The 26,854-nt window shown below is 44.2% G+C and overlaps 1 protein-coding gene across 6 annotated transcripts in view; it reads left to right on the top strand.

The window, feature by feature from the left end:
* Positions 1 to 26,854, top strand: part of CCDC15 (coiled-coil domain containing 15) — a 70,556-nt gene that overhangs the window by 9,065 nt on the left and 34,637 nt on the right. For 2 of the 6 annotated variants that reach the window (XR_012155904.2, XR_012155906.2), the window contains exons 5-10: positions 48 to 212; positions 3,365 to 3,484; positions 7,950 to 8,053; positions 14,369 to 14,548; positions 14,676 to 14,824; positions 25,869 to 25,945. Coding sequence is in view for 4 of the 6 variants with exons in the window: in XM_073320786.2 (XP_073176887.1) it covers positions 48 to 212; positions 3,365 to 3,484; positions 7,950 to 8,053; positions 14,369 to 14,548; positions 14,676 to 14,824; positions 16,522 to 16,643 (840 nt within the window). In the remaining 2 variants the exon portion in view is untranslated. Of the gene's footprint in view, positions 1 to 47; positions 213 to 3,364; positions 3,485 to 7,949; positions 8,054 to 14,368; positions 14,549 to 14,675; positions 14,825 to 16,521; positions 17,044 to 25,868; positions 26,007 to 26,854 lie in introns of those variants that run through there. The other 4 variants (XM_073320787.2, XM_073320788.2, XM_073320790.2 and 1 more) reach the window with 3 other exon arrangements.

The following is a 26,854-nucleotide window of genomic DNA, read 5'->3' as shown; positions in this document are numbered from 1 at the left end:
CATTGAAATAATGTAGTTAAGTTTAAATCTCACATTTGTTTCCCCAGAAACCAGTGTCTCGCAGGCCAACTCCAGTGCATGGAGAAGAGTGTGAGGAGTTTCCTCTGGCAGGACGTCATGACCTTCCCGCTGAACTACAAGACCAGGCAACAGCCAGAAAGCAGGCTGAGCAGGGTGATGACAACTTGTACTACAAACTAGAATTTGGAAAAGTAAGACATCTAAAATCCCAGACCTGATGTGACCAAGGCTGGGTCAGCCAGTCCTGGCATGCCTAATTCTTGTTCTAAGTCAGGGGTGGCCAACCTGTGGCTCCGTAGGCTCTTCAGAAGTTAATATGTGCTTCCTTGTATAGGCACCAACTCCAGGGCTAGAGTGGCCGGCGCCAACTTTCCAGTGTGCTGGGGGGAGCTCACTGCTCAACCCCTGGCTCTGCCACAGGCCCTGCCCCTACTCCACCCCTTCCCACACCCTCCCCTGAGCCTGCCATGCCCTCGCACTCTCTTCCCCACCCCCACCCCCCCAACTCCTTCAAGTGTCCTGCACGCCATGAAACAGCTGATGGGGAGAGAAGGGGAGGTGCTGATTGGCAGGGCTGCTGGTAGGTGGGAGGCAGGGGGGCTGACGTGTTACTGTGGCTGTTTGGCAATGTACATTGGTAAATTCTGGCTGCTTCTCAAGCTCAGGTTGCCCACCCCTCTTCTAAGGCTTCTGGTCTTTAAGACTGCTGTTCCGGAACAGCTACTGTCTGAGCAGTGGTGATGCCCTGCCAGATGACCTCCTAACCTGAACTTTAGGCTTCAGATGAGAGTTCAGACTTCTACTTTGACCTCTCTGCTGAACTTGATAGCAAAGAGTGGCATTTGTAGTGGTGACTTTTTTTTATGTGGGTGTCTATTCACTCAAGTCACTAAACAGCAAGTAGCTGTTTAATTTTTTTTTTATCACTGCCATTTTGGGCTGGAGTTGAACCCATGATTACTGGTGAATATTTCATGTGAATCTGGGACAGGTACTTGTGACAGCATATTTAATTACTGGAATTTTTTTTTTCTGTTTTCAAGCAGGCAGCTGTATTTATATAAACATTTGTTTGAATTTGATACTTTATGCAAACATTTCACCCAATGGGTTGTTTATAAATTGTTTGCTCCCATTTTTGAGTATTTACTATTTGTGCCAAGAATGGTTATATTAGACATGTGATGTTCTTATTTTTGATTCATGATTCGATTATAAATATTGAAGCAAGAGGGTTTGAGCAAGTTCTGTCTGCTTCAAATATTTGCCTAAGTATTTGAGACTTCCACATCCTGAAAATATTATTGTAAACAAGTATTCACTGGTACACATGTTTGTTAAACTAAAAGAAAAAAAAAGTAGTGAATATAGCTAAGAATATGCACATGTAACTGAACAGTTTGCAAGTAGCTGTTTGCAGTATTTGCACACCTTTCTTGCTTTATCCCTTTACCAGCTACCAAAGTTCTCCAGTCCCCCTAAATTCAGTTTTTGATCCTTAAACAGTGGTTTTACAAGACGAATTGATGCATAAGTGGCCTTGACTTCGCAAATAAATATGTGTCAAGAATGAACTGAAAAGTATTATTTCTGGCAGGACCCAAGTTCAGAGTTCATGTAAGAGTTAACTATCACTCGCACCCAAAGTAAAGCAGAAAGCTGCTTTCCTATAGTAATGCTCTGAGGGAGCAAAAGCAAACTCCAAGACAGACTTATCCATCCGTAATAGGTGAGTGCTCACACAAGTGCTTTGCCCCTTAGTCAGTCAGTGGTTGTGCAAACTTTAGTCACCTTCATTAACATACAAAAATACGCATTCCCAAACCTGATTCTTAAGATGGCATGCTGAAGAATCTCTTCTTCACTAGCATTCTGTGTGCCACTAATTAGACAAGTGAAGCTGAACACATTGTATCTGTGTATAGAAACTTAAGCCAAGGAATTATTCTATTTGTATTGAAAGGGCTCCTGTGGCTAAAGTGTCACACTTACAACTGGCTTTACACACACGTCTCTGAGACCTTACAGGGAAAAAGAACGTAAGAGAGAGGGGAGGATGGTAGTGATTTGGCCACTGTAAGAGTGCAATGGCTTTACCTATTAAGATGTCTACAAACCTCTTAAAGTCCTTGATCAAAAAATCCCCATCTTTCAATGTGGAAGCATGACTCTGCAAACTGTGATCTGCTTGAGTAGAAGTTTACAGGATCAGATCTTAAGTATGAATGGGGGGAAAAAAAGGGAAGTTCGTGCTAGTGATGCTACAGGGTCAAAAGTATGGTTTTGGGGGACCTTACCTGTACATCTCCATGTTTTGAATTTCTCATATTTTTTCACCAGGACATTCAGAATTTAGGTCTTTAATTTGTCAGTTTTGGATAACTGCAATGTTCTTGTAATTTCTGTCCTTATAATAAGTATAGAATCTCAATCTTAATGGCATCTTTAACACATTTCTGTCTGGGAATATCTAATAAAATAAGTCAGACATACCTGTGTTTAAAAAAAAAAAAATAAAAATCATACTGTGCAAAAACATCCACTAATTTTCACATTAATTACATAAGAACATGAGTGGCCATACCGGCTCAGATCTATGGTCCATGTATAGTATTCTGTCTTCTGACAGTTGCTAGTGCCTGTTGCTTCAGAGGGAATGAATACAACAGAGCAATTTGTTGAGTGATCCACCCACTATTGTCCAGTCCCAGTTTACAGCAGTCAGATGTTTAGGAGCAACCAGAGCATGGGATTGTGTTCCTGACGATCTTGGCTAGCGTTATTGATGGACCTGTCCTCCATAAACTTATTTAATTCTTTTGGAATCCAGTTATGCTTCTCGCCTTCTCAATAATCTCTGGCAATGAGTTCCACAGGTTGAGTGTGTGTGTTTTTTTTTTTGTTTGTTTTTTTTTTTTTTAAAAGATATGTTGAGCACAGAGCTCCGTAAGGGTATTGCACAATTTCTGGGCTAAAGTGGGGAAACTTCAATTTCCAAAAATGATTATAGCCATGAATAAAACTTCAGTTTGCTTTCAAGCTGAGGTTTCTGTCCAAAACAAACTTGAATGGCAGTGTTATAAATGCCTGATTGTAGAAATGCAGATGTTTTATGAACAATAATAGTGGCACCAATGATCTTTCCTATGTGCCATGCATAAAATTATCAGCAATGTTAATGCCCGATATTGTGTGTTTCGTATGAATGGTGTACAGATCTTGTGTACTTAGTCAAAAGACCAGTGTTACTCCTATAAAGTTTCAATAAGCCAGAGTGTCAAAAAACTTCTGTTGAAGTGCTGAGGCCAATCATGTCTTGATCCACTGATTTTTTTTTTTTCAGGTTTATAATGGATTAATGAAGGCGTCAGACCCTGCTGGCCCGTCTTCAGGTTTGAGCATTGATTGCCAAGCTCCCCTTGTACTTTGTCCTGGGATAGACAGAGAAGAAACCAAGAAACAAGTATGTCAAATAGTGTAAAGTCTTATTTTGTTCTCAGCGTCTGCATCTGAATTATACCAAGAGCAGGGCACATTAGGAGACACTGCTATTTACTGTGAAACACCAGAAACTGGCATAATATATCAAAGCTGGTGGCATAGCTGCCAATACTGTATAATACTTATTAACACCCTTAAGGCTGTTGGTAGACTTCATACATGGAATCACTGGGGCAGTTGGAACCATAACTATGTAGTCTCGGTGGGTGAGATAATCCCTGCATGGATCCCAGCACTTAACTTAGCATGTACACTGCCACAAAAGACATGCAAAACCACTGAAATGCTGCAGTCCAAGAGGAGCAGAGTGCATGCTCAGCCCATGAGGATTTCTGTTCTCTTGCCATTTGGCTTCTTTCTAGGGTCTTTCTAGTTGTGAGGGAGGATTGATATTTCTCTGTTGTTGGACCTTTACTGAGGTCCAAGTCATTGTTTATGGAACTGGCTCCTGTGCAAGTTTTTCATTCGTTTACACACAGGGCTGGCTTTAACTACAAGCAAAACTTGTTACTTTTCCATTTATGTATGTTGGAATCTAGACAAACTGCAAAGCACGCACTGTACAGCGTTGCAAACAAAGTACCCACCTGTAGAGGAAAAAGGTTTCTGTGGTCTGCCAAACCCAGTAGCACTGACCTGGATTTCTGCAGCAAAATTCTTACAGAACATTCATTGTAACAAAATAATTCTAATTGTACCATGCAATGAATCTGTGACCACTGTCTTTATGAAGCACCCTCAGTGTGCTTGGTATTGTACAACACACAGGATGAGCCATGCTATCTCTTAATATTTAGTAACTATTAAGTACAGACCACGTGATTGACACTGCATCAGACGCATCATGCTAGTCCATACCTTGCTGAGCTTACAGCCTAGAAGACCTAGGATGATGACAACCCCTGGCAGACCCAAAAGAGAGAATATTTTAGTAGGTGCTTCCCCCAACCCATTCCCTTTCACTGTCCACTTATTTGAATGTAATATTTCCCTCTTTCACTTGTGGGCCTTGCCATATTTTATACCTAAGCTTCAAATGATAAACAATTTGCTTTTATTCTTAAATTATTTTAACTTCTTATCAATTACTTCACAAGCACTGAACCCCCTGAGATCCAAACAATCTTTCCTTGGTGGCTTCCAAATGGTCTCTCACCTCTGAATATCAACCCTTCTGACTTGTTCCTCCACCCATTCCTCTCTGCTTACTGCTCTCTTCCACTCAGCCTCCCATTTCCTTTCTCTTTCACACCCTAAAGCTTGATTCCTCCATTGCAAGCCTGCCAGTATCTTGCACATCATTATTTCTAGCTTCATGATCACCCAAAAGTTCAATCATCTCAACTCTTAGCAGAGGGTCTACATGGGAGGAAAATCCTATATAAACTGTGAAAATAGCAGTGCATCAAATACCTAGAAACCAGTTCTTTTAGGTACATGGAACAGTTCTCCACCAAAAAAGCATTGACTTGCATTTCTATGCCATGTGCAACATTTGATGTATGCTCAGCAAACCTCTGTTCTGAAGCTATTTCTAGACTCTGTATAGGGTTTCTTTCCCATGTGAAAGATGAACTAGTTCAACCTGAAGTTATGGGCTTGATCACTGGGTGAAATTCTATGGCCTGTGTTATGCCAGAGATCAGACTAGATTATCTTAATGGTCCAATCTGGCCTTAAAACTTATGAATCTGCATGGGATGTGAGCTTAGCTAGAAGCTTTCTCCACTCTTAGTACATCCATGGGTTTTTTCTTCCCTTTGAATTCTATGGATGGGGCTGAAGCCTTTACAGCAAAGACTTCCCTTTATATAGCAACACATACAGGTCTTGTCTCCCCTGCGAAACCACTGATCCTAATAAGGCTCCAGCTGTTGCTGGTGTTGATGGCATGGCTTTTTCACATGGCCTGTGGTTGATCAGACAAAGGGCTAATCTTAAAACCGTGTGGTCTCTTATTTTGAATAGAAAATGTGAAAGGGTTGAAGGAAAAAATGTCCCTAGCCCCTCCTCTCTCCTTGGCTGGGTAATGTAAATCTTCCACACACCTGGTTCTGGCTTCTCACTACAGGCCCTCCTTTATGCTTGATGTCCCTTCTTTCAGAGATTCGACAACAGAAGTTGTCTAGGTCGATTTTCGCACTCTGGCACTTCGAGTGCAGAACGTGGGGGCCTGCAAGGACTTTAAAAAATTAATACTTGCCACTCCAGGCTTGTATTAAACTCCCAAGGTTACAGCTTTTCTTTGACCTTGGATTGGTAGATGCTGCCACCACCCAAGTGCAAAACCCCTTTGAGAACTCAAGAAGGCGCACTGGGGAATTTCTTCCTGTGGGGTGTACCCTCAAGCCCTTTCACACCCCCCCTCCGGGGAAGAGGTGAGAGAGAAGAAAGGGAAATCCACTGTTGCCACCAGCTAATTAAACATGTGCATAAACCTCTTAGGACACACAAATCCAATCCTATTCTTAAAAAGGTAAATTTTTATTAAAAACAAAAAGAAAATACTTCTGGAAACTCGGGCTATTGCTAGATTTAAAAAACAAAAGAAAAAACCCTTCCGAGGATTAAACATCAAGAATAACCTTCTTGAGGTCCAGTTTAAAGGTACAAGCAAAACAAAAGCATTTGGGGTTAGCACAAAGGAGTCTACAAGCCATAAAGAAATAAAAAAAAGAGATAAACCTGATCGTGTCTTCCTAGACACTTCCTGATCTACTTACATATCTGGGGGTTTCAAATGAGTAATTTCTAGATATGATTGATTCAAATTATTTTTCAGACCTGGCCCAAAGCTTCTTACAGCATAGTTGCTGCCCTCATAGAATCTCAGGGTGGGAAGGGACCTCAGGAGGTCATCTAGTCCAACCCCCTGCTCAAAGCAGGACCAATCCCCAATTTTTGCCCCAGATCCCAAAATGGCCCCCTCAAAGATTGAGCTCACAACCCTGGGTTTAGTAGGCCAATGCTCAAACCACTGAGCTATCCCTCCCTCCAATAGAATATCAGGTTTGGAAGGGACCTCAGGAGGTCATCTAGTTCAACCCCCTGCTCAAAGCAGGACCAATCCCCAATGCCCTGTTCCCTCTCTCCGAGGAACAACCACAGACAGACAAAGGGGAAGTTTTTTCCCAATTTTAAAAAGTTCTAGCCTTCCCATTGTCTCTTTTGGTCAGGTGCCCCCTCCCTTTTACCTATGCAGGGAGACTTTTTAACCCTTTACAGGTAAAGCAAGTAGAGAACAACTACTAAGAGGGATTTTATAGCTGGCTGGCTGGGTGTCCATAAAAGAGAGCTACCCTCCATCCTTTCATTTTCACAGAAGTCTTGGGGATGGAGGAAGAACTATGAGTGCATGTGGTCGGGTAGATGAATGTTGTCTTGGAAGATCCACTGTGGGTCAATCAGGAGCATAGAGGTTCTCAAACTGTGGCCTATGGCTCACTTGCTGGTGGTTGTCAATGAGCTGGCTGGTCACATGGTGCTTCCTCTACCTCACTGCAGCTATAAAATAACACTGAAAGAAGGCAAAACTTAAAGGTGACCGGGAAAAATGGAATTTCCATCCTGTGGGAAAGTCTGACACTTCAAAATTTCCTTTCATTTCCAATCAGGATGAGAAGTCAAAATTTACCATGGAACAAAAATTCTGAAATACTTTATTGAAATGATTTGTTTCTGTGATATCCAAACATTGAAAAACTTTTAAATTTAATATAGTTAATTTTTTAAAAAGTTGAAACAAAACAAGAAAATTGGAACAAAGCCCTCCATTTCCATTCAAATAAACTTTTCTGTCAGTTGGTACGTTCCAGTGAAACCTTTTTGATTTCAATGAAACACCATTTTCTGATTGGGGGTGGGGGGAAGGGGACTCTTCTATTGGCCAGCTCCAGTAAAAATACCTTACAACATAAGCAATATGAGATGATATTGCTAATAAACTTTTTGGCAGTGTGAGATCTTAAGAACCCCTGCAGTAGAAGATGTTGGTACCAAGATCATAGTTCTGCAAGGTAGCTGGAGAGAAGAGGAGCAAAGTACCAGTAACAGCTTTCTTCCTACCTTTCGTTCAGTTGTGGAACACGTGCAGTGAAACATTTTAATTCTCCCTTGAGGAGAAAGCAGAAACTCGTAGGCAGGGAGCACAAGATTACTGACAAGACATCTGTTTTCTATCATCAGAAGGACCATCTGCAGCAGCTGGAGACAGGTAAACTCTGTGGTGGATTTCACAGGGTCTTCCTTATTGGGTTTTTATGCAGTGTGATATTTGATGAGACTTCTCAGCTCAAAATTTAATCCTTCCTCCTTTAATTCTTACAGTATAACGTGCACAGTGTGAGTTCTTGCAGTGCCACTTCCAGGTCCTGCTGTATATTGCACCAAGACACCTTCCTCTTAAGACTATGTCGTCTTTCCTGCAGCGTCAAAATCAGTACCTGAGATACAGACGTCTCTTCATGGATATTGAGAGAGAACAAGTAAAGGAACAGCAAAGGCAGAAAGAGCATCAGAAGAAAATTGCAAAGTAGGTATCTGCTAATAATCATGAATTTCTTTATAGGTTAGGGGTGGCTAATCTGAGCCTAAGAAGGAGCCAGAATTTACCAATGTACATTGCCAAAGAGCCACACCATCAGCCCCCGCTCCCAGCACCTCCCATCCAGCGGCAGCCCCGCCGGTCAGTGCCTTCCCCTCCCTCCCTGCACCTCCCGATCAGCTGTTTTGTGGCATGCAGGAGGCTCTGGGGGTGAGGGGGAGGAGTGAGGGCACGGCAGGCTCAGGGGAAGGGGTGGAGTGGGGGTAGGGCCTGTGGCAGAGCCAGAGGTTGAGCAGTGAGCACCCCCAGCACACTGGAAAGTTGGCGCCTGTAACTCCAGGCCTGGAGTCGGTTCCTATACAAGGAGCCACATATTAACTTCTGAAGATCCACATGTGGCTCCGGAGCCGCAGGTTGGCCACCCCTGTTATAGATAAGGAGTACTTGTGGCACCTTAGAGACTAACCAATTTATTTGAGCATGAGCTTTCATGAGCTGTTATAGATGTTGCCCTTGATGTATAGTCAACTGAAAGAAGGTTGTCGTAAATTTCACAGATTTTAAGGCCTGAAGGGACAATTGTGATGATCTAGTCTGACTTTCTTGATTTTTCCAGGCCATAGAATTTCAGAGTAACATCTGCATCAGGGCCAATAACTTGTGGCTTTACTAGCATGGAAGCTTTTTAAAAGACATCTGATCTTGATTTAAAGACTTCAAGTTTTAGCAAATCCTCTACTTGCCTTGATAAGTTGTTCCAATGGTTATTTACTCTCACTGTGAAAAGTTTGCACTCCTATTTCCAGTTTGAATTTGTCTAGTTTCAATTTCAAGCCACTGGAGCATGTGGTGGTTTTTGTCTGCTACGTTTAATGAGCTCTCTACTATTAGCTTCTCCCTGCGTGGGTACTTACAGGGTATGTCTGCACTGCAGTGATGTAGCTGTTAGAGTACATAAGCGGTGTCCTGGTTGGGCTACTGCAGCCCAAGCTGCCTGGGCTTCGCTACTACTAATAGCTTGGCTATGTCCTCAAGAGCTTTGATTGCAATGTAGATAGACCCATAGACTGTGATCCATGTCAACTCTTAGCATTCTGTTTGATAAACTCAATAGTTTCTGTAAAGAGAGATTTTCCAAGTTAGTCTTTAAGGTGCCACCGGACTCCTTGTTGTTTTTGTGGATACAGACTAACACGGCTACCCACTGATACTTGACATTGAAACATGATGATTTGCAATTAAATATAGTCTTTACTCTAAATGTGGTGGTTTTTTTTATTCACCAGGAGGCTACGCAATATTAATACATTCATTTAAGCAATTATCTTACACTTATTCAGGTTCTCAATTATTATGTTTTTATGATGTTAGAAATGTATTGTTCACCACTTTCTTACTACATGACTTTTTTTTTCTTGTGATTTGTCATGCTCTGTTTGGGAATTCAAATAAATAAGCAAAAAAGATATTTTAATATGTTTTTATTAATTAAATAAAACTACCTAAGATATGCTGGATACATAAGAAGAAAATTCTAATGTTTATCAATATGTTTTGCATTTAAAACTAAGTATTATGTGTAGTTATTGAATTGAACTGAACTAATTGCTTCTGGTCACCACTGTCCTTGAAGATTTTAGAACTAATAGAGCTCATATCCTCTCACACCTAGTTTTTATTTATAGGTTGGAAGAGGAAAACAAACTTTCCTGCATCTTCCAACTCCCAGGTGGCTTCTTAAATGTGAATGAACTAGTCATTATTTCAAACTGAAATGAAAATATTCTCTCTGCATCTGCAGATGAGGTTACTGCTGTCAAAAGCTGGTTTAGCACTCCTGCAAACTCTGCTTCCAGATGCTTAGTCAGTGACTTCCACTACTTCAATAATCTGACTTTCTTTAAAACTTTGGTAGCAAATGAGCACTGCTTACTATTGCTTTAATTCAGCTTAAATCATTTTATTACATTATAGTACATTTAGGCCTTAATGTAAGTTGTAGTAATTTCTTATTTTTTAAAGTAACTTTTTCATTTAAATAAGCTATTTTTTTAAATCCATGTTTATTCACCCTGCCTTGGGCACATCTCCAAATCTAGTACAGTGACTGCCAGGGCTAAAGGGTTCTTTAAAGATGGGGATTGGCAGTAATTGTAAGGAGGGACCGACCAACTACACCGTGGTGTTTAGGTGCTGCTTGTAATGATTAGAACTGGGAGCACTGGCTGTTGGGAGTCTGAAAGGACAGGAAACAGGAAGGGGTGGGGGGAAGTTGAGGAGGCTGAGTGAGAGCTACCGAGGGTGCAGCAGCAGCTTGGTAAAGAGGTTTCCACTTGAAAAATAAAGTCCTGTTGAAGTTTTAGTACCTTGCCTGTTTGCTACAACATGCACAACCAAAAGTGTTAAGTCTACTTGTATAGTTAACTTATCTGCTATTTAATTGCCACGCTCTGTATAAGCTGGGCAGTTGTTTCATTTGCTAGAATGTGGATTTTTCTAGCTACAGTTTTAGATAGACTGTTTGCATAAAAGGTTTTGCAGCGGCAGGGGAAACTTTGCTGGGTTCCTAAGAAGACTTGGTGGGAGAGCTGGTTTGAGGTGACAATAGTTATGATTTGGACAGTTGCACTATAGATAAAATCCTCATGGTATGCATTGAGAACAAGCTTCCATGTTCAGAAATTATTGGGTGAGGTTTTCTGGCCTGTATTATGCAGGAGGCCAGACTAGATGATCATAATGGTCCCTTCTGGTCTTTAACCTATGAATTTGTACAGTATAATAAAATATCCCTTGGCTTCCATCCCTAGGTTTGATAAGTGACTGTAAACGTGCATTGTGGGGCTCCATTTTAATTTCAGTTGCTAACTTCCTGATCAAATGTGTTGCGTCTACGAGAAGAAAGATGTTTTTTGTTAAGTGCCTATCCTGCAAACTAGCCTTGGGAGGTGAAAGTTACATAATCATTAAATACAAATTTAAATAAAAAGTAAAATTTAAATTAAATCATTAAATAAAAATTATGCCAGCCAAACTGTCCCCAGTACACCTGTCCAGTTCTAGTGTCTGAAATGGGTTTGTGTAGGTGTAACAAACTGATTCCATTGGTGCTGCACAAGTATGTTGAAGGTCAGAATCTGGCCTTCCAATTGGCTCTGGGCTGTCAATTTCATTGAAAGAGAAGAAACAGGATGCAGTTCACTTGGCCATAGCTGGGTTGATTCTGCCGAGCTAACTGGAGTGAAGTAGTAACAGTCGTTTGTCTTCAAAGTCAACAAGTCTGGCTCTGGATACCAACAGGGAGCAGACATGTTAAAGAATGTTATTTTTACATTGTCGCTTTTCAGAGTAGAACTGCACCTTTTAAAGAAACATTTCTTTGGTGGTTACATTTCCTTAAATAAAATGTGGCGATGAAAGAGTCTTTAGTACAGAACCAGTTTTGCCCCAGGAATGAACGCCAAGAGGCTGCTGTGTATGTTGAGACCATCTAAAGGATTTTCTTGTTTCAGGTTGATGCAGTCTTATGAGAGTTAACTGAATTTACTAGCTGCCCAGCCTTTCTATATATGGAAGCGAGCTGTTCCTATAGTCACTTGATGTAAAGCTAAGATGTCCTTGCTCTGAGATTTATAGCAGGACACTTATGAAGTACTTAAGTCTGTATTAGCAAGTCATTGTGAAGACATCTTAGGGCGTTATAACTTGACTAGAGAAGCTTTGGCTTAGGCACTCTCTTCCTTGGTGTGTGGGTTTTTTTTTTTGTGGGGGGTTTGTTGGGCCAACACTCTTTATTTAATTGCTGGTACTCTTCCAATCCGAGTTCAGCCCAGCTTTGATTTCAGATTGAATTTTGGCAGTGATTTGTTAGAATATGTTGTTGCATTTGGTATTCATTGAAAAGAATAACATGGTAGATATCTCTGTTTAAAGTCCATTTCTGCCTATGGTAATAACTTGTTCCAGGGAATGTCCTTAACATTTTTAGTACACGCTTATATAGTTATTTACACAATAACCCAGATTCCACAGCAAGGTATTAAACACCACCTAGATGTGAAGAGCTTTATTGTAAAACCAAAAAGTAAATATAAAGAATGTTCTGGTCCATTAAAGCACCAAGCACAGCATGGCATACCTCAGCCAGAGTCAGGGCCCTCCTGGGGTGGAGGGCAAAGGTGGCTGTAAAATACCTTTGTGCTCTCTGTCGTCTGGCATACATTAGAGCTGTGTGTCCTGTGGTGCAGCCCAGAATGTCCATCACACTTGTACTAAAGTCTTGACCCTAGCTTTGTCCTCAGCATGTCCCCTAGGATGGTGATTGCATGGATGCAGTCTGCCCCATGTATTCGCTGGAGCAAGTTGCTCCCCAGCCAACTCCCACGCAAAGCTCTAACACTTAGCTCCCATCAACTGAATTCCAGAGAGGAAGAGAATCCCACCCTCCATTCCCACCTCAGCCCTCTCACTAACATTCCTTTCTCTCACTCTTGTTGCCAGTCTTTGCCCCAAACTCCAGACAGCACATACGTTTTTTTTGGGTTTTTTGAAAGTCCACTACAATTTAACAAAGATTAATTCCCCAGAGCTGGTCAGCCCAACACTTGCACTGAAGACAAGCAGCTTTGAGCCTTTCTGTATCCCTTCCCCATCAGCCTTTGCATGGAGTCTCTACACCAAATTTCTCCCTAGATTCAGGCTTCCTTCGCTCTTCCTGCTCTGAGAATGCAACGGGGAAAGAAAGGGAAGCCCAGATCACAGCTACAGCCCTCTGCTTTGGCTGATGGAGTCCTGTCCTCCGCCTGGAGTGGTGGGAGGAGTGAAGATCACCCCCAGTGCTTGGGGAGGAAACCCACTTACCAGGGCCCTTTGAAACCTGCAGTGAGCTGACTGGGACCGGGAAGCAGAATTGCTGGTTCCTGCCCTTTGGGCAGCTGCTCCTTTAAGAGAATGAAGCAGCAGTGGCATAGGCATTGCTGCTACTTTCCAAGGTGGAGAACAGGAGCTGGAGTGCAGAGCGGCCCAGGAGCCTCCTGACAAGGAAAGTAGCCATACTCGCAAGTTGGGGGATTCCTATCCTGAGAAGCAGGGACTCTGACAAAGGCTTGATGGACATGGTGGGTAACTTGAACAGGACATCCGAGTGTGATCCTGTGGCCCTATGGGCTAGTATGACCTCTGGATGCATATACAGGGGAATCTCAAGTAGGTCTAAAGAGGTTATATTACTGCTACATTTGGCACTGGTTCGTCTGCTGCTGGAATACAGTATCCAGTTCTGGTGTCCACAATTGGGGAACAATGTTGATAGATTGAAGAGGTTCAGAGAAGACCCATGAGAAAGATTAAATGAATGGAACAGTTGCTTTGATGTGATAGCTTGAATTCCTTGAGGTTAACAAAGAAAAGGTTAAGGGGCGACTTGATCAATCTTTATGTACTGATATGGGGAACAAATATTTGGCTCTTAAGTCCAGCAAACAAAGATAACAAAATCCAAAGGGTGGAAGTTAAAGCTAGACAAATCCAGACTGGAAATAAGGCGTACCTTTTTACAGTGAAGATAATTAACCACTGGAACAATTTACCAAGTGTTGTGGTAGAATCTGTCACTGATCATTTTTAAATTGAGGTTAGATGTTTTCAGCTGAAGTTCAAACAGGAATCCTTTCTGGGCAGTTCTCTGGCCTGTGCTGTACACAAGATCAGACTAGATGATCACAGTGGTCCCTTCTGGCCTCACAAACTGACTATTGGAACTGTGTGTAAATCCTCCAAGCCAGAAGCAAGCCTGGGGGTGCAGGGGGCAGAGCTCTCTGGAGAGAATAAATGTGAGACAGAAAACATGGGGGGGTGGGGTGGGCGCGAACAAAAGACAACGGGGGGGAAAACAGGAAAAGCTATAAAGGGGTGGAGGAAAGGAGAAGGCACACACAAGGCACAAAACTCTCCAGTGAGGAAACCAGGAGGGAAAATTAGCTTTGACAGATTGCAGGGAACAGTTATGTTATGTTAAAGTTTATCACATAGAAAGCTGATGATGCATTTAAACACAGTGCAGAATTGTTTTACTCTGCAGAAAGCAGCAGAATCCAAATCCTTGCTGTAGATCCAATGCTTCTAAAAGGAGGGTATTGTCAGTATTTTACAGTTGTGGGGGGGAAAGCGGGTATGTGACATACCCTAGGTCCCACAGGCAGCAGAAAACAGAACCCAGTGCTCATGACTTAGTCCTGTCCTCTGACCATGGGACCCACTTCCTTCTCTCTGAAAGATCCAATTAAACAGCACTTCTATCCACAGAATTAAGAGTGAGAAGGAGCACCAGCGTCGTGCAGAGGAGCAGAGGATCCAGGAGATGGCCTACCAGCAAGACACCTGTTCTGGGGAGAAAGCATGTGAAATACTGGCTCAGCTCAGACTGGAGGAGAGAAGAGTGAGGAAAAGTAAGGAAAAGCAACAGAGAAATAAGGAATACGTGAGGTGAGCTGGTGAATGATTCTATGATTGAGGGTTTCCTCCTCTTGTTCTCAAAATCCTGGATTTGCCAGTGGGATTAATGAAGACAATGGTACCATCCTGTCACAGGGAAACTGTTTTATTTTTGCAGATACATGGAAGCTTTAAGAGCTCAGATGAGGGAGAAGATAAAACTGTATAACATTGACTTGCCTCCATTATGCTGCTGCGGCTCTGATTTCTGGGACTCTCATCCTGACACCTGTGCCAACAACTGCATGTTCTACAAAAACCACAAAGGTATGAGCTCTTGCTTCATAGTAAGGAATTGGTGTAGACCCAGTAACTGAGATCAGATGTCTGAGTCCTGCCATACCGGCAAATGTAAAGCCTGGCTAGGAGTTCCCATAGTTTCATGGCACCATTTCCATGAACGTACTCTAATGTGGGCTCTGCACTTATGTATGTGTGCACACATCCGCCATGCACTCTCGGGAATATAGACCACTGGGTTCGTATTTCATTTGATAGCCTTAGTGGTCTGTTGAACTAGATTTTTCTTGTAGCACAGATATTTTGTAACTTTTTTATACAGCTGTTAAAGAGAGCTTGCTAAGCACCAGCTGCTGCTCTCACTAATGCAAAGTCAAGGGGGAGTCCAAATCCGGGAACTAGAAAAGCCTGCAGACACTCGACACCCATTTGTAACCCTTGCTTTGGAGAAACTGCAAGTGTCACACCGAGAGCTGGGTTGGCAGCTTTTCAGGGGTGCACCGGTTTCTGTTTGAATTAATAATGAAATTATATTCGAAAGAACAGATGGGGACACATTGTGGGAGGAAAAATACTGCAAAGCAACTATGTAAATGGTACAGAAAATGCCTGGCTCTTGGAAAACTCGCTCTCCACTTTAATGCCAAGGTCTTTATTGGAAGGTGGATGGGAGGGAGATGTTATCAATCACCGGTAAGAAAGCAGTCCTGTGGTTTAAATTATTCTGCAGAACAATTAGGGTATTTGGTTGTACAGACATTTGGAGCAATCTACATAAACTGCTTTCAAAAATACAAAGTCATCAGACGTAAATGGGAAATGCAACAGTTTGTTTAAAAAAAAAAAAAAATACACAGGCCTAAAGGCTCATGTGGGCATTAGGCTTACCAGTTAACCAACATTAACCATTAAGCCTGGCAGCCCTGCACTGGCTGGGAGGTACCCCAGCTGCGTTGGCCAGAGCTGCCATGTCAGGCTGATGGGGCCCCAGCACTACCTCCAGTTAACTGGTTATAATTTTAATCGTTTAATTGATTAACTTTTTAACCGATATTTACATCCCTAGCCCAGACATGTACGTATGTTGTAGAATGCCAGCTACTTAAAAATCTCCTTCTCCAGCACTTACCTTCTGGCTCCTAGGTTCAAGGTTCTTTATTCGCCCTGTACCCACTAATACATCTCAGACACCTGCAATGGTGTTGGGAGCATTTCCCTACCCTGTTTCAAGTGCTGCTTGTGGCCTACAGAAAGGGCCCTGAATATCTGAGCTGACTGAGTGAGTGAGGAACTGCTGTTCAAACTCTTTACATTTTAAATGCTTGTGTGCAGAATACATGCAAGGCTCTCTTATGGAGTCGGGATCTTTCATATAGAGTCTCCCATTTGGTGCCCAATCCTGCCCTTGCTCATTCTGTGTCTCCAGTTCCCCTAGTGTCAGCTTCCCTTGTGGTAATCTGCTAAACAGCTACACTGCACCCACAGCCATGCAGAAGCTTATCTTGCTCAGTTATGCAGCAACAGGAGCACATGACTGCTAGATACCCGTAGATCCTAGGAATTTTCCCCCTTCAGAGATGAGGCCCTTGGGAAAATCTCTCAAGAGGCACAACTGCATTTTTTGCTTAATTCCCAAGTTAGCAAATGACTCCAGAAGTAAGCCCCAGGGCTCTGTGGGAAAGCTGGCTCAGGCTATAGTCACTTAGCACTCTTTGATTTTTCAGCTTATGCTCGAGCATTGCAATCGGTCATCTCGTCATGTGACATTTCGGATGGGAATTCAACCACACGACTTGCAATCCATAACTTAGCTTCAGCACATGCACCTTCTGTGAAGAATCCATGAAAGGTCGCCTTGGAATCAGCTTTTACAAATGTTCAGCAGACAGTTGGCCTGTGCACAGAGTAGCTGATTGTTCCCAGGAGCAGTTTTCTGTCCCAGAGCAGACACTCTTCATTCATTAGCCTTTAGAGAGACAATAGGTTTGTTTTGACTAATATTCACGTTCAGGGTTAAATTGTACCTCTGACTCCTTTCATCATGCATAATCCATATACACTATGGAAGGTGAGTACTCCAAAAGCCCAGAATTAGCCCTGCTACTACCACTGATCAGTAATGCAGGGATCTAATGTAAAGGGATTACCATGGGATGGTTAAAATAGATGAGGGATTTTTGTTTGCTTGAAGCATAAATTCAAATTTCTGTCTATTCAACTGCTGAATAAACCCTTCCAAGTTCAAAGCATCTGTGCAGGATTCTTCTGTGGCTGTAGTTGTGCATGCTTTCATGTTGTACAAGTCTCTAAAATGGGGAGTCTGGCTGTGATTGAGTCTCCCTCCCTCCCTCCCTGCTCCACCGTCTCAACAATCCGCATTCTGTTAGTGTGTCTGCCCAGAAGGCTTTTTTGCAGCTTTTCATTTATCAAACGAACTGTTCAGAAAAGAGATACAAATCTGCAACATCTTCAGCTTTTGCCCCATGAGAAAAAAACTTTAAGGCTTCTCCAACTGAAGTCCAAAGAGAAGGAGGCGGTAAGATGTTTAAAGCAAAACACCCAATTTTCTTGTGTTGTCAATCCCATATTCTCCTTTCTGCAGGGTACAGAGCACTGAGTTTTTTTTCTCTTGTTAAGTCCTGGCAATTAAGAGGTCCCAGGCTGCGTATCCAAGTGTATACTGTGCATTCTCATTCTGCTGTTTGCAAATGGCTCTGTCAAGTATCAGAATATTTGTGTACTCAACCCTGTGTGCTGCATCCTTTCCTTGGATTTAGTCCGTTTAGCCCTCTTCCTGTAGGGATATGTTGCAGGCTGGTAGTGTTTGCTTGAAAGATGCCGGACTTCCAGGGAAGGTTAGGGGGTGTCTGCTGACTCACTGGGGCACTTGCCTTGTTCTCTGGCACTTTAGAGAGGCCGTAGACTTGGTCAGGAGGGAGGAAGCTGGGTGGAGGGCGATTTGAGCGGGGCTGTTCTCTGTGGTGTGTAAAGAGAATCCGCAACAGGGTGAGTTTGGATTCCACGTGCTGTGGACGCTGTATCAGAGTTCCTGTCCTGCATGCTGGCGAGGACTGGTGAAGAGTGTCCAAGCTGCAGTTGGATTTCCCAGGAGGAATTTTGTTTGAGGCAGCCAGAATTCCCTCTGCGGAGTGGTCCCTCTCCCACTAGGGAGAAGCCATCACACACCTCCTCCCCCCTTTCCTTCTGGTTGGTTAGCAGATGCCATAGGAGGGAGCAGGGACTAGCCCTACCTATCAATTTCCAGTTTTGCTTTGAGACCTCGTCCTATTCCCTATTGACAGACTGGCTAATCCACAATTAGCTCTTCACATGGCTGCCAAGCACTCAGTAGCTTCTCCTGTGTCTAGCTGGAGGGGAGTGGGTGTAGCGAGCAGCTTGTTGTGATGAGCCTGTCTCTTCCACAGTTGGATGTACAGAATCTTAACATGCTTCCACCTACTTGGAATGTAGGTAGGTATCATTCTCCCTCTTCTACAAATGACTAAACTAAGGCAGAGCTGGGAAAAGAATCCAACTCTCTGTTGTCCTGGGCCTGTATATTAACATAAGAATGGTCATACTGGGTCAGACCAAAGGTCCATCAAGCCCAGTATCCTGGCCTCTGACAGTGGCTAATGGCAGGTGCCCCAAAGGGAATGAACAGACCGGTTATCATCAAATGATCCGTGCCCTATTACCCAATCCCATCTTCTGGCAAACAGAGGTTAGGGACACCATTCCTGCCCATTCTGGCTAATAGATCCATCAATGGCTATTTTTCATGAATCTATCTCACTCCCTCTTGAACACCATTATAGTATTGACAAGGAGTTCCAGAGGTTGACAGTGCATTGCATGAAAAAAATACTTTCTTGTTTGTTTTTAAACCTGCTACCTATTAATTTCATTTGGTGGCCCCTTGTTCTTGTATTATGAGAAGGAGTAAATAACACTTCCTTATTTACTTTCTCTAGACCCCTCATAATTTTATAGACCTCTATCATATCTCCCCTTAGTCGCCTCTTTTCCAAGCTGAAAAGTCCCAGTCTTATTAATCTCTCCTCATACGGAAGCTGTTCTATACCCCTAATCATTTTTGTTGCCCTTTTCTGAACCTTTTCCAATTCCAATCTATCTTTTTTGAGATGGGGCAACCACATCTGCACGTAGTATTCAAGGTGTGGACTTTCCATGCATTTATATAGAGGCAATATATTTTCTGTCTCATTATCTATCCCTTTCTTGATGATTCCCAACATTGTTAGCTTTTTTGACTGCTGCTGCACATTGAGTGGATGATTTCAGAGAACTATCCACAATGACTACAAGATCTTTCTTGAGTGGGGTAACAGCTAATTTAGACCCCATCATTGTATATGTATAGTTAAGATTGTAATTATCAAGATTAGCCACAAGTCTGTCCTTCCCCATTAGTTCCTGGATTGTTTTGTTCCCTCTCTTGATCCCAGTCTCTCTCCTGTCTTTTCTTCTTTGCTACACCTGCCTAAGACCATGCTTTTCTCCCTGCTGGCTTTGCAATAGTCTCCTCCCACAGCCCTTCCCTAAATCTCTCTGCTCCTGTCTCCTTCACACTGTGGCTGCCTCCTGCACTTGGAATGTGTTACTGCTCAGGTCCCAGGAGCAGCAGTAGTGAAATGGGAGCAGAGGTAAAGGGGGCAAGCATTGGTTGCCTGCTGAGAAGCCTTGGGAGTTGGTTCTAGTGGCCAGGAGGAGGTGCTGCTGGCAAAACAATATACACTACTTGTAGCCCTGCTTATGAGTGACCGCAGGGATGAATGTGATTATTGCTGCAGCTGAGTGACACTTAGCAGGTTTGTGTTTGGCCGGGCTGCATGAAACGGAAATCAGCTTATCAGGAAAATGAGTGGCTACACAGCACTGTGCAAATAAGACTAAGGTACAGTCTTCTGATGAAACAGGCTCTGTTCCACATGGTTGCTCCCTCCTAGAGTGGAAGAAAACTGATGTCCCTGGAGTTTTTTCCAAATTTTCCACCCCTGAACCTCCCCCACCTGCTACCATCACATGGAAGAGCAGGGGATCTGATCCCTTCAGAGGGACCTATACTGACAAATTTAATAGTCTCCTACAGCAGACTATCACTGTGTGATGGGAGAGGGACAAGAGATGCTGTGGAGGCAACGATGTCCTAGCTCACCAGCTCAGCTAATCCTGATGGTGTAACAAGATCTAGGAAACTGACAGACCTGTAGAGCAACCAAACTCCTTAGGTCCTGTTTGGAATATGAGTCCTAAACACATCTATGGCCCTCGCATACTTCCATATTTACTATATTAGATTCTAGCACATCACTTCAGTATCTAGGTGTTGTAGACAAAATTAAGGATCTGCATCCTGCTTAATAAGGCAAAAGCTCTCCACATATCCTTCAGTTGCCTGCTCCCCTGAGTTATTTGTAGCCACCTCTGCCAGCTACCAGAGGAATCTGCCTCTTCTATATGTTGACAACATGTGCATAGCTTGTCAAGCCAACAGTCCTGTTGAATGGAGTGGACTCTGATGTCAGGGACTGCGTCCTAGGGTGTGTGTTACTCACTTACTGAAGAAGCGCCTGCACAAAGACGTGATCCTGGACTGAGTTCTAATAGCATAAAGATTGGCTCACCCTGATCTCCAGTAGGAGGTCTGAACGGACCTGTGTATATAAACGGGTGATAGCCTTGCAGGTATCTCTGTACCTCATCCCCTGAGCTCCAAGTCAACCTCTAGAGCATGTTGCAGTAATGCTGCTCTCACTGAGGGCAAGCCTACACTACAAAATTGTCAATCTAAGTTGCACCAATGTACAGCCACCGCAGTAATTAAATGACTCTTGCATGTCCACACTGCGCTCCTAGCGTCAGTGGTGTGTGCCCTCACCAGAGTGCTTGCACCAATTTAAATGTCAGCGTGGGGCATTGTGCAACGGCTTCTGAAAGTCAGCACCAGTCAGCGTAAGCAATGCAGTGTCCAAACCTGACACTACATCAACCTAAGCACTACGCCTCTCGTGGAGGTGGAGTTAAGTCGGTGCAGTGGGAGAGTTACATCAGTGGGATCTACATTTTAGTGTAGGTGCTGACCGACGTCGACATAAGCTGCCTTCCATTGATCTAACACTGTAATCTAGACTAGGCCTGAGAGCATGCCTGCACTAGGAAAATAAACTGTTTGAAACAGTGTTTGTGTAGTGAACGTTTCACGCTCTCCTTTGCACTTTGTGCAGGCATGACCACCTCTTTAAATGCTATTTAACATTTTTCAGACACTGTTTATTTTTCAGTTCAAACTGGTTTCTGAGGTCTGTGTGAGTGATGCTTACAGCATTACTGTATTTGACTCCCAGATCTCATGCTCAGTTCAGGATAGGAGTTCTGCAGGCTCTCTCTGACTAGTTCTCATCAGCCTCCTCTGCAGCTCTTCATGCTGGTTCGTCTCCCAGGAGGAGGCAGCAATGCTGTCACTCCCCAGAAGGATAAGGAGGTTTCTTAGCTAGTAACAAGAAAAGGAGGACTTGTGGCACCTTCATCGGATGAAGTGAGCCGTAGCTCACGAAAGCTTATGCTCAAATAAATTTGTTGGCCTCTAAGGTGCCACAAGTCCTCCTTTTCTTTTTGCGAATAGACTAACACGGCTGCTACTCTGAAACTTAGCTAGTAACGTGTACTTCAGGCAAATTCAAGGCATAGATTCCCAAACCCCTGCCTTTGGATGCTGGAAGCCTTGGAGTGATTCTGGCTGGGGGCAAGAAATGTGATGGGTCAGCGCTGGTGCTGTTTATAGGACATCAGGTCTGATTTAGCCCTCTTGAGAGTATTTGCATGGTCCTAGTGGCAACTGCTCTCTGGTCACGCAATCACAGACATGAAGGTCGCCTTCTTAAAACAAAAAAACTTCAAATCCAGACTCCAGCGAGAAACTGCTGAATTGGAATTCATTTGCAAATTGGATACTATTAATTTAGGCTTAAATAGAGACTGGGAGTGGCTAAGCCATTATGCAAGGTAGCCTGTTTCCTCTTGTTTTTTCCTACCCCCCCCCCCAGATGTTCTGGTTTAACTTGGATTTAAACTTGGAGAGTGGTCAGTTTGGATGAGCTATTACCAGCAGGAGAGTGAGTTTGTGTGTGTATGGGGGTTGGGGGGATGTGAGAAAACCTGGATTTGTGCAGGAAATAGCCCAACTTGATTAACATGCACATTGTGTAAAGAATTGTCACTTTGGATGGGCTATCACCAGCAGGAGAGTGAATTTGTGTGGGAGGGTGGAGGGTGAGAAAACCTGGATTTGTGCTGGAAATGGCCCACCTGATGATCACTTTAGATAAGCTATTACCAGCAGGACAGTGGGGTGGGAGGAGGTATTGTTTCATATTCTCTGTGTATATATAAAGTCTGCTGCAGTTTCCACGGTATGCATCCGATGAAGTGAGCTGTAGCTCACAAAAGCTCATGCTCAAATAAATTGGTTAGTCTCTAAGGTGCCACAAGTACTCCTTTTCTTTTTGCGAATACAGATGATTTAACTGGGAATTGGTCCTGCTTTGAGCAGGGGGTTGGACTAGATGACCTTCTGGGGTCCCTTCCAACCCTGATATTCTATGATTCTATGACTAACACGGCTGTTACTCTGAAACCTGCTTTCCCAAGAGTTCTGACCTTGGGGCCAGGAAAACTTTCTTCCGGCAGCTCACGGAAGCTACTAGATCGCATGCCCTGATTCTCATGGGTGACTTTAATTTTCCTGATATCTGCTGGGAGAGCAATACAGCGGTGCATAGACAATCCAGGAAGTTTTTGGAAAGCGTAGGGGACAATTTCCTGGCGCAAGTGCTAGAGGAGCCAACTAGGGGGGGCGCTTTTCTTGACCTGCTGCTCACAAACCGGGTAGAATTAGTGGGGGAAGCAAAAGTGGATGGGAATCTGGGAGGCAGTGACCATGAGTTGGTTGAGTTCAGGATCCTGACGCAGGGAAGAAAGGTAAGCAGCAGGATACGGACCCTGGACTTCAGGAAAGCAGACTTCGACTCCTTCAGGGAACGGATGGCCAGGATCCCCTGGGGGACTAACTTGAAGGGGAAAGGAGTCCAGGAGAGCTGGCTGTATTTCAAGGAATCCCTGTTGAGGTTACAGGGACAAACCATCCCGATGAGTCGAAAGAATAGTAAATATGGCAGGCGACCAGCTTGGCTTAATGGTGAAATCCTAGCGGATCTTAAACATAAAAAAGAAGCTTACAAGAAGTGGAAGGTTGGACATATGACCAGGGAAGAGTGTAAAAATATTGCTCGGGCATGTAGGAATGTTATCAGGAGGGCCAAATCGCACCTGGAGCTGCAGCTAGCCAGAGATGTCAAGAGTAACAAGAAGGGTTTCTTCAGGTATGTTGGCAACAAGAAGAAAGCCAAGGAATGTGTGGGCCCCTTACTGAATGAGGGAGGCAACCTAGTGACAGAGGATGTGGAAAAAGCTAATGTACTCAATGCTTTTTTTGCCTCTGTTTTCACTAACAAGGTCAGCTCCCAGACTGCTGCGCTGGGCATCACAAAATGCGGAAGAGATGGTCAGCCCTCTGTGGAGATAGAGGCGGTTAGGGACTATTTAGAAAAGCTGGACATGCACAAGTCCATGGGGCCGGATGAGTTGCATCCGAGAGTGCTGAAGGAATTGGCGGCTGTGATTGCAGAGCCACTGGCCATTATCTTTGAAAACTCGTGGCGAACGGGGGAAGTCCCGGATGACTGGAAAAAGGCTAATGTAGTGCCAATCTTTAAAAAAGGGAAGAAGGAAGATCCTGGGAACTACAGGCCAGTCAGCCTCACCTCAGTCCCTGGAAAAATCATGGAGCAGGTCCTCAAAGAATCAATCCTGAAGCACTTGCATGAGAGGAAAGTGATCAGGAACAGCCAGCATGGATTCACCAAGGGAAGGTCATGCCTGACTAATCTAATCGCCTTTTATGGTGAGATTACTGGTTCTGTGGATGAAGGGAAAGCAGTGGATGTATTGTTTCTTGACTTTAGCAAAGCTTTTGACACGGTCTCCCATAGTATTCTTGTCAGCAAGTTAAGGAAGTATGGACTGGATGAATGCACTATAAGGTGGGTAGAAAGCTGGCTAAATTGTCAGGCTCAACGGGTAGTGATCAATGGCTCCATGTCTAGTTGGCAGCCGGTATCAAGTGGAGTGCCCCAAGGGTCGGTCCTGGGGCCGGTTTTATTCAATATCTTCATAAATGATCTGGAGGATGGTGTGGATTGCACTCTCAGCAAATTTGCGGATGATACTAAACTGGGAGGAGTGGTAGATATGCTGGAGGGGAGGGATAGGATACAGAAGGACCTAGACCAATTGGAAGATTGGGCCAAAAGGAATCTGATGAGGTTCAATAAGGATAAGTGCAGGGTCCTGCACTTAGGACGGAAGAACCCAATGCACAGCTACAGACTAGGGACCGAATGGCTAGGCAGCAGTTCTGCGGAAAAGGACCTAGGGGTGACAGTGGACGAGAAGCTGGATATGAGTCAGCAGTGTGCCCTTGTTGCCAAGAAGGCCAATGGCATTTTGGGATGTATAAGTAGGGGCATAGCGAGCAGATCGAGGGACGTGATCGTTCCCCTCTATTCGACATTGGTGAGGCCTCATCTGGAGTACTGTGTCCAGTTTTGGGCCCCACACTTCAAGAAGGATGTGGATAAATTGGAGAGAGTCCAGCGAAGGGCAACAAAAATGATTAGGGGACTGGAACACATGAGTTATGAGGAGAGGCTGAGGGAGCTGGGATTGTTTAGCCTGCAGAAGAGAAGAATGAGGGGGGATTTGATAGCTGCTTTCAACTACCTGAAAGGGGGTTCCAAAGAGGATGGCTCTAGACTGTTCTCAATGGTAGCAGATGACAGAACGAGGAGTAATGGTCTCAAGTTGCAGTGGGGGAGGTTTAGATTGGATATTAGGAAAAACTTTTTCACTAAGAGGGTGGTGAAACACTGGAATGCGTTACCTAGGGAGGTGGTAGAATCTCCTTCCTTAGAGGTTTTTAAGGTCAGGCTTGACAAAGCCCTGGCTGGGATGATTTAACTGGGAATTGGTCCTGCTTTGAGCAGGGGGTTGGACTAGATGACCTTCTGGGGTCCCTTCCAACCCTGATATTCTATGATTCTATGATTCTATGAAAACGCATGCTTCTACGAGTGGGGATCGGTGCTCTCAGCCTACCAGAACTCTAGTGACTGGGACACTAACCGCAGCTTTTCACTTGTGTTAGACCCAGCTCTGGGAAAAGGAGCTGCCATCTGTCCCTTCTTGTGTCTCATCAAAGGGATTGTTGAGGACATTCCAGTGAGCGAGGGGGCTGGCCAGTGTGTTATGAGGCAATGGGGTGGAATAGCTGATTCTGCAGGCTTAGCTCAGGCAGCAGAATCTCGCTGATGGGAGATGATGCAGCAAAAGGAAAGAGCCCAGCATGACTCTCAGAGGCTGGGGTAGTTTCTGTGCTGCCAGCTGGAAAAACATGCCCAGCTCAAACCCGCTGGAGAATCCCCATGGAGCTTTAGCGGGTAGATTTATGCTGCCCTAGCTCAGACAGTCAAACTTGCTCTAAAACCAGCAGAGCAGATATCGCAGCTTGAGCTAAGCACCCCGAGCTTGAAGTCAGGTGGGCTTGAGTGTCTGAGCTGCTTCCTGAACTGCAGTGACCACACTGCTGTTTTTTAGCACGCGAACTTGAGCACAGGTAGAGGGAGTCTGTCTGTCTAGCTTGCTAGTTGCTGCAGCATAGACATACCCACCAGGACCTTTGCCCAGAGTCACTTTTAGGGCAGAACAGCACTTGACGTTGTTCTGGTTTATCTTGTGGAAATCAAATAATGAAGTATTTAAAATTCGTTAAAGCAATAATAAATCTGATGACTAAACAGGCAGACTTTAAAAGTTAATAGTTAGCACAGCTGCTGAGCCAGAGTTTTCAGATGTTATATCTCCAGTGATCACAAGCATTCTGGATTGTGACCTCTCGCCAAGGCCGATAAATGGGCGCTGTGCTTTCCTCTAGCAAACAGGAGCAGCTAACAGGGGAGTTGTGCGAGGGAGTTCTCCAGGTGAAGGAGGAGCGACTACCTGACGCCTGGGGTGAGTTTGTCGCCTGTTTGTGTGCTTGCTGCTTGACTGAAGTTTACAGTGTGGTCTGTTTGTGTGGGGGGGCCGCGTGCTGAGCCTAGTGGCCTGCTAGGCAAGGCTGAGAGCTTCTTAACGATGCTTTGATCCCTAAGCCCTTTAGCACCTGTTAGCCCTTCACCAGGGGGTTAAAAAGCCTGCTCCAAAGCAACCAGAGGAGCTAGCGAACAGGAACAGCTAACGGGAGTTTTGCGAGGGAGTGTGAGAGCCCAATACACCTGATCAACCTGCAAACTTAGGCCAAGAAATATCTGCTTTCCCCACCCCACAAGAAAAAAATTACCCCCCAAAACAATTTAAAAAGCTACAGGAGTAAAAAGCATGCAAGCAGAGTCCAGCAGCAGAGTGGGGGCTAGCCAGTTTATTGCACTCAGTGCAGCATGTACCTTGTTTGTAGGCAGGTGCCGTGTGCATTCAGTGCAAGCAGCTCATGGCCCTCAGAGACAGAGTACGAGCTCTTGAGATCAGAGTGGCTGAACTGGAGGAGCTAATGGAGACAGAAGTGCAGAAACGAGACTTTTTTGGTCCCAGCCCCAGTCTGACAGCCTGTGTGCTGTTGAGGAGGGTGAAAGTCTTGGGGAAGGAGAACATCCCACGGGAGTAGAGGGATACAATCCCATAGTTGGGACCCTCCTTCCAGATGATGTCATGGTGTCCTCTCGGGGTTTCTCTACATCTTAGTAAAGAGGAGAGGATAGAATCGTAGGACTGCAGGGGTCCTCGGGAGGTCATGAAGTCCTGTCCCCTGCACCCATAGTAGAAGTATTATCTAGACCAGTGTTTCCCAAAGTGTAGTACGCATACCCTGGTGGTACGTGAAAGGGTTTCAAGAGGTACATGGCAGAATTTTTTATTTTACTTTAT

This window comes from Lepidochelys kempii, chromosome 22 (genome assembly GCF_965140285.1).
Source record: "Lepidochelys kempii isolate rLepKem1 chromosome 22, rLepKem1.hap1, whole genome shotgun sequence".
NCBI lineage: Eukaryota > Metazoa > Chordata > Testudines > Cheloniidae > Lepidochelys > Lepidochelys kempii.
The sequence above is the reverse complement of the archived record's forward strand: the minus strand, read 5'-3'. Positions and strand labels throughout refer to the sequence as shown.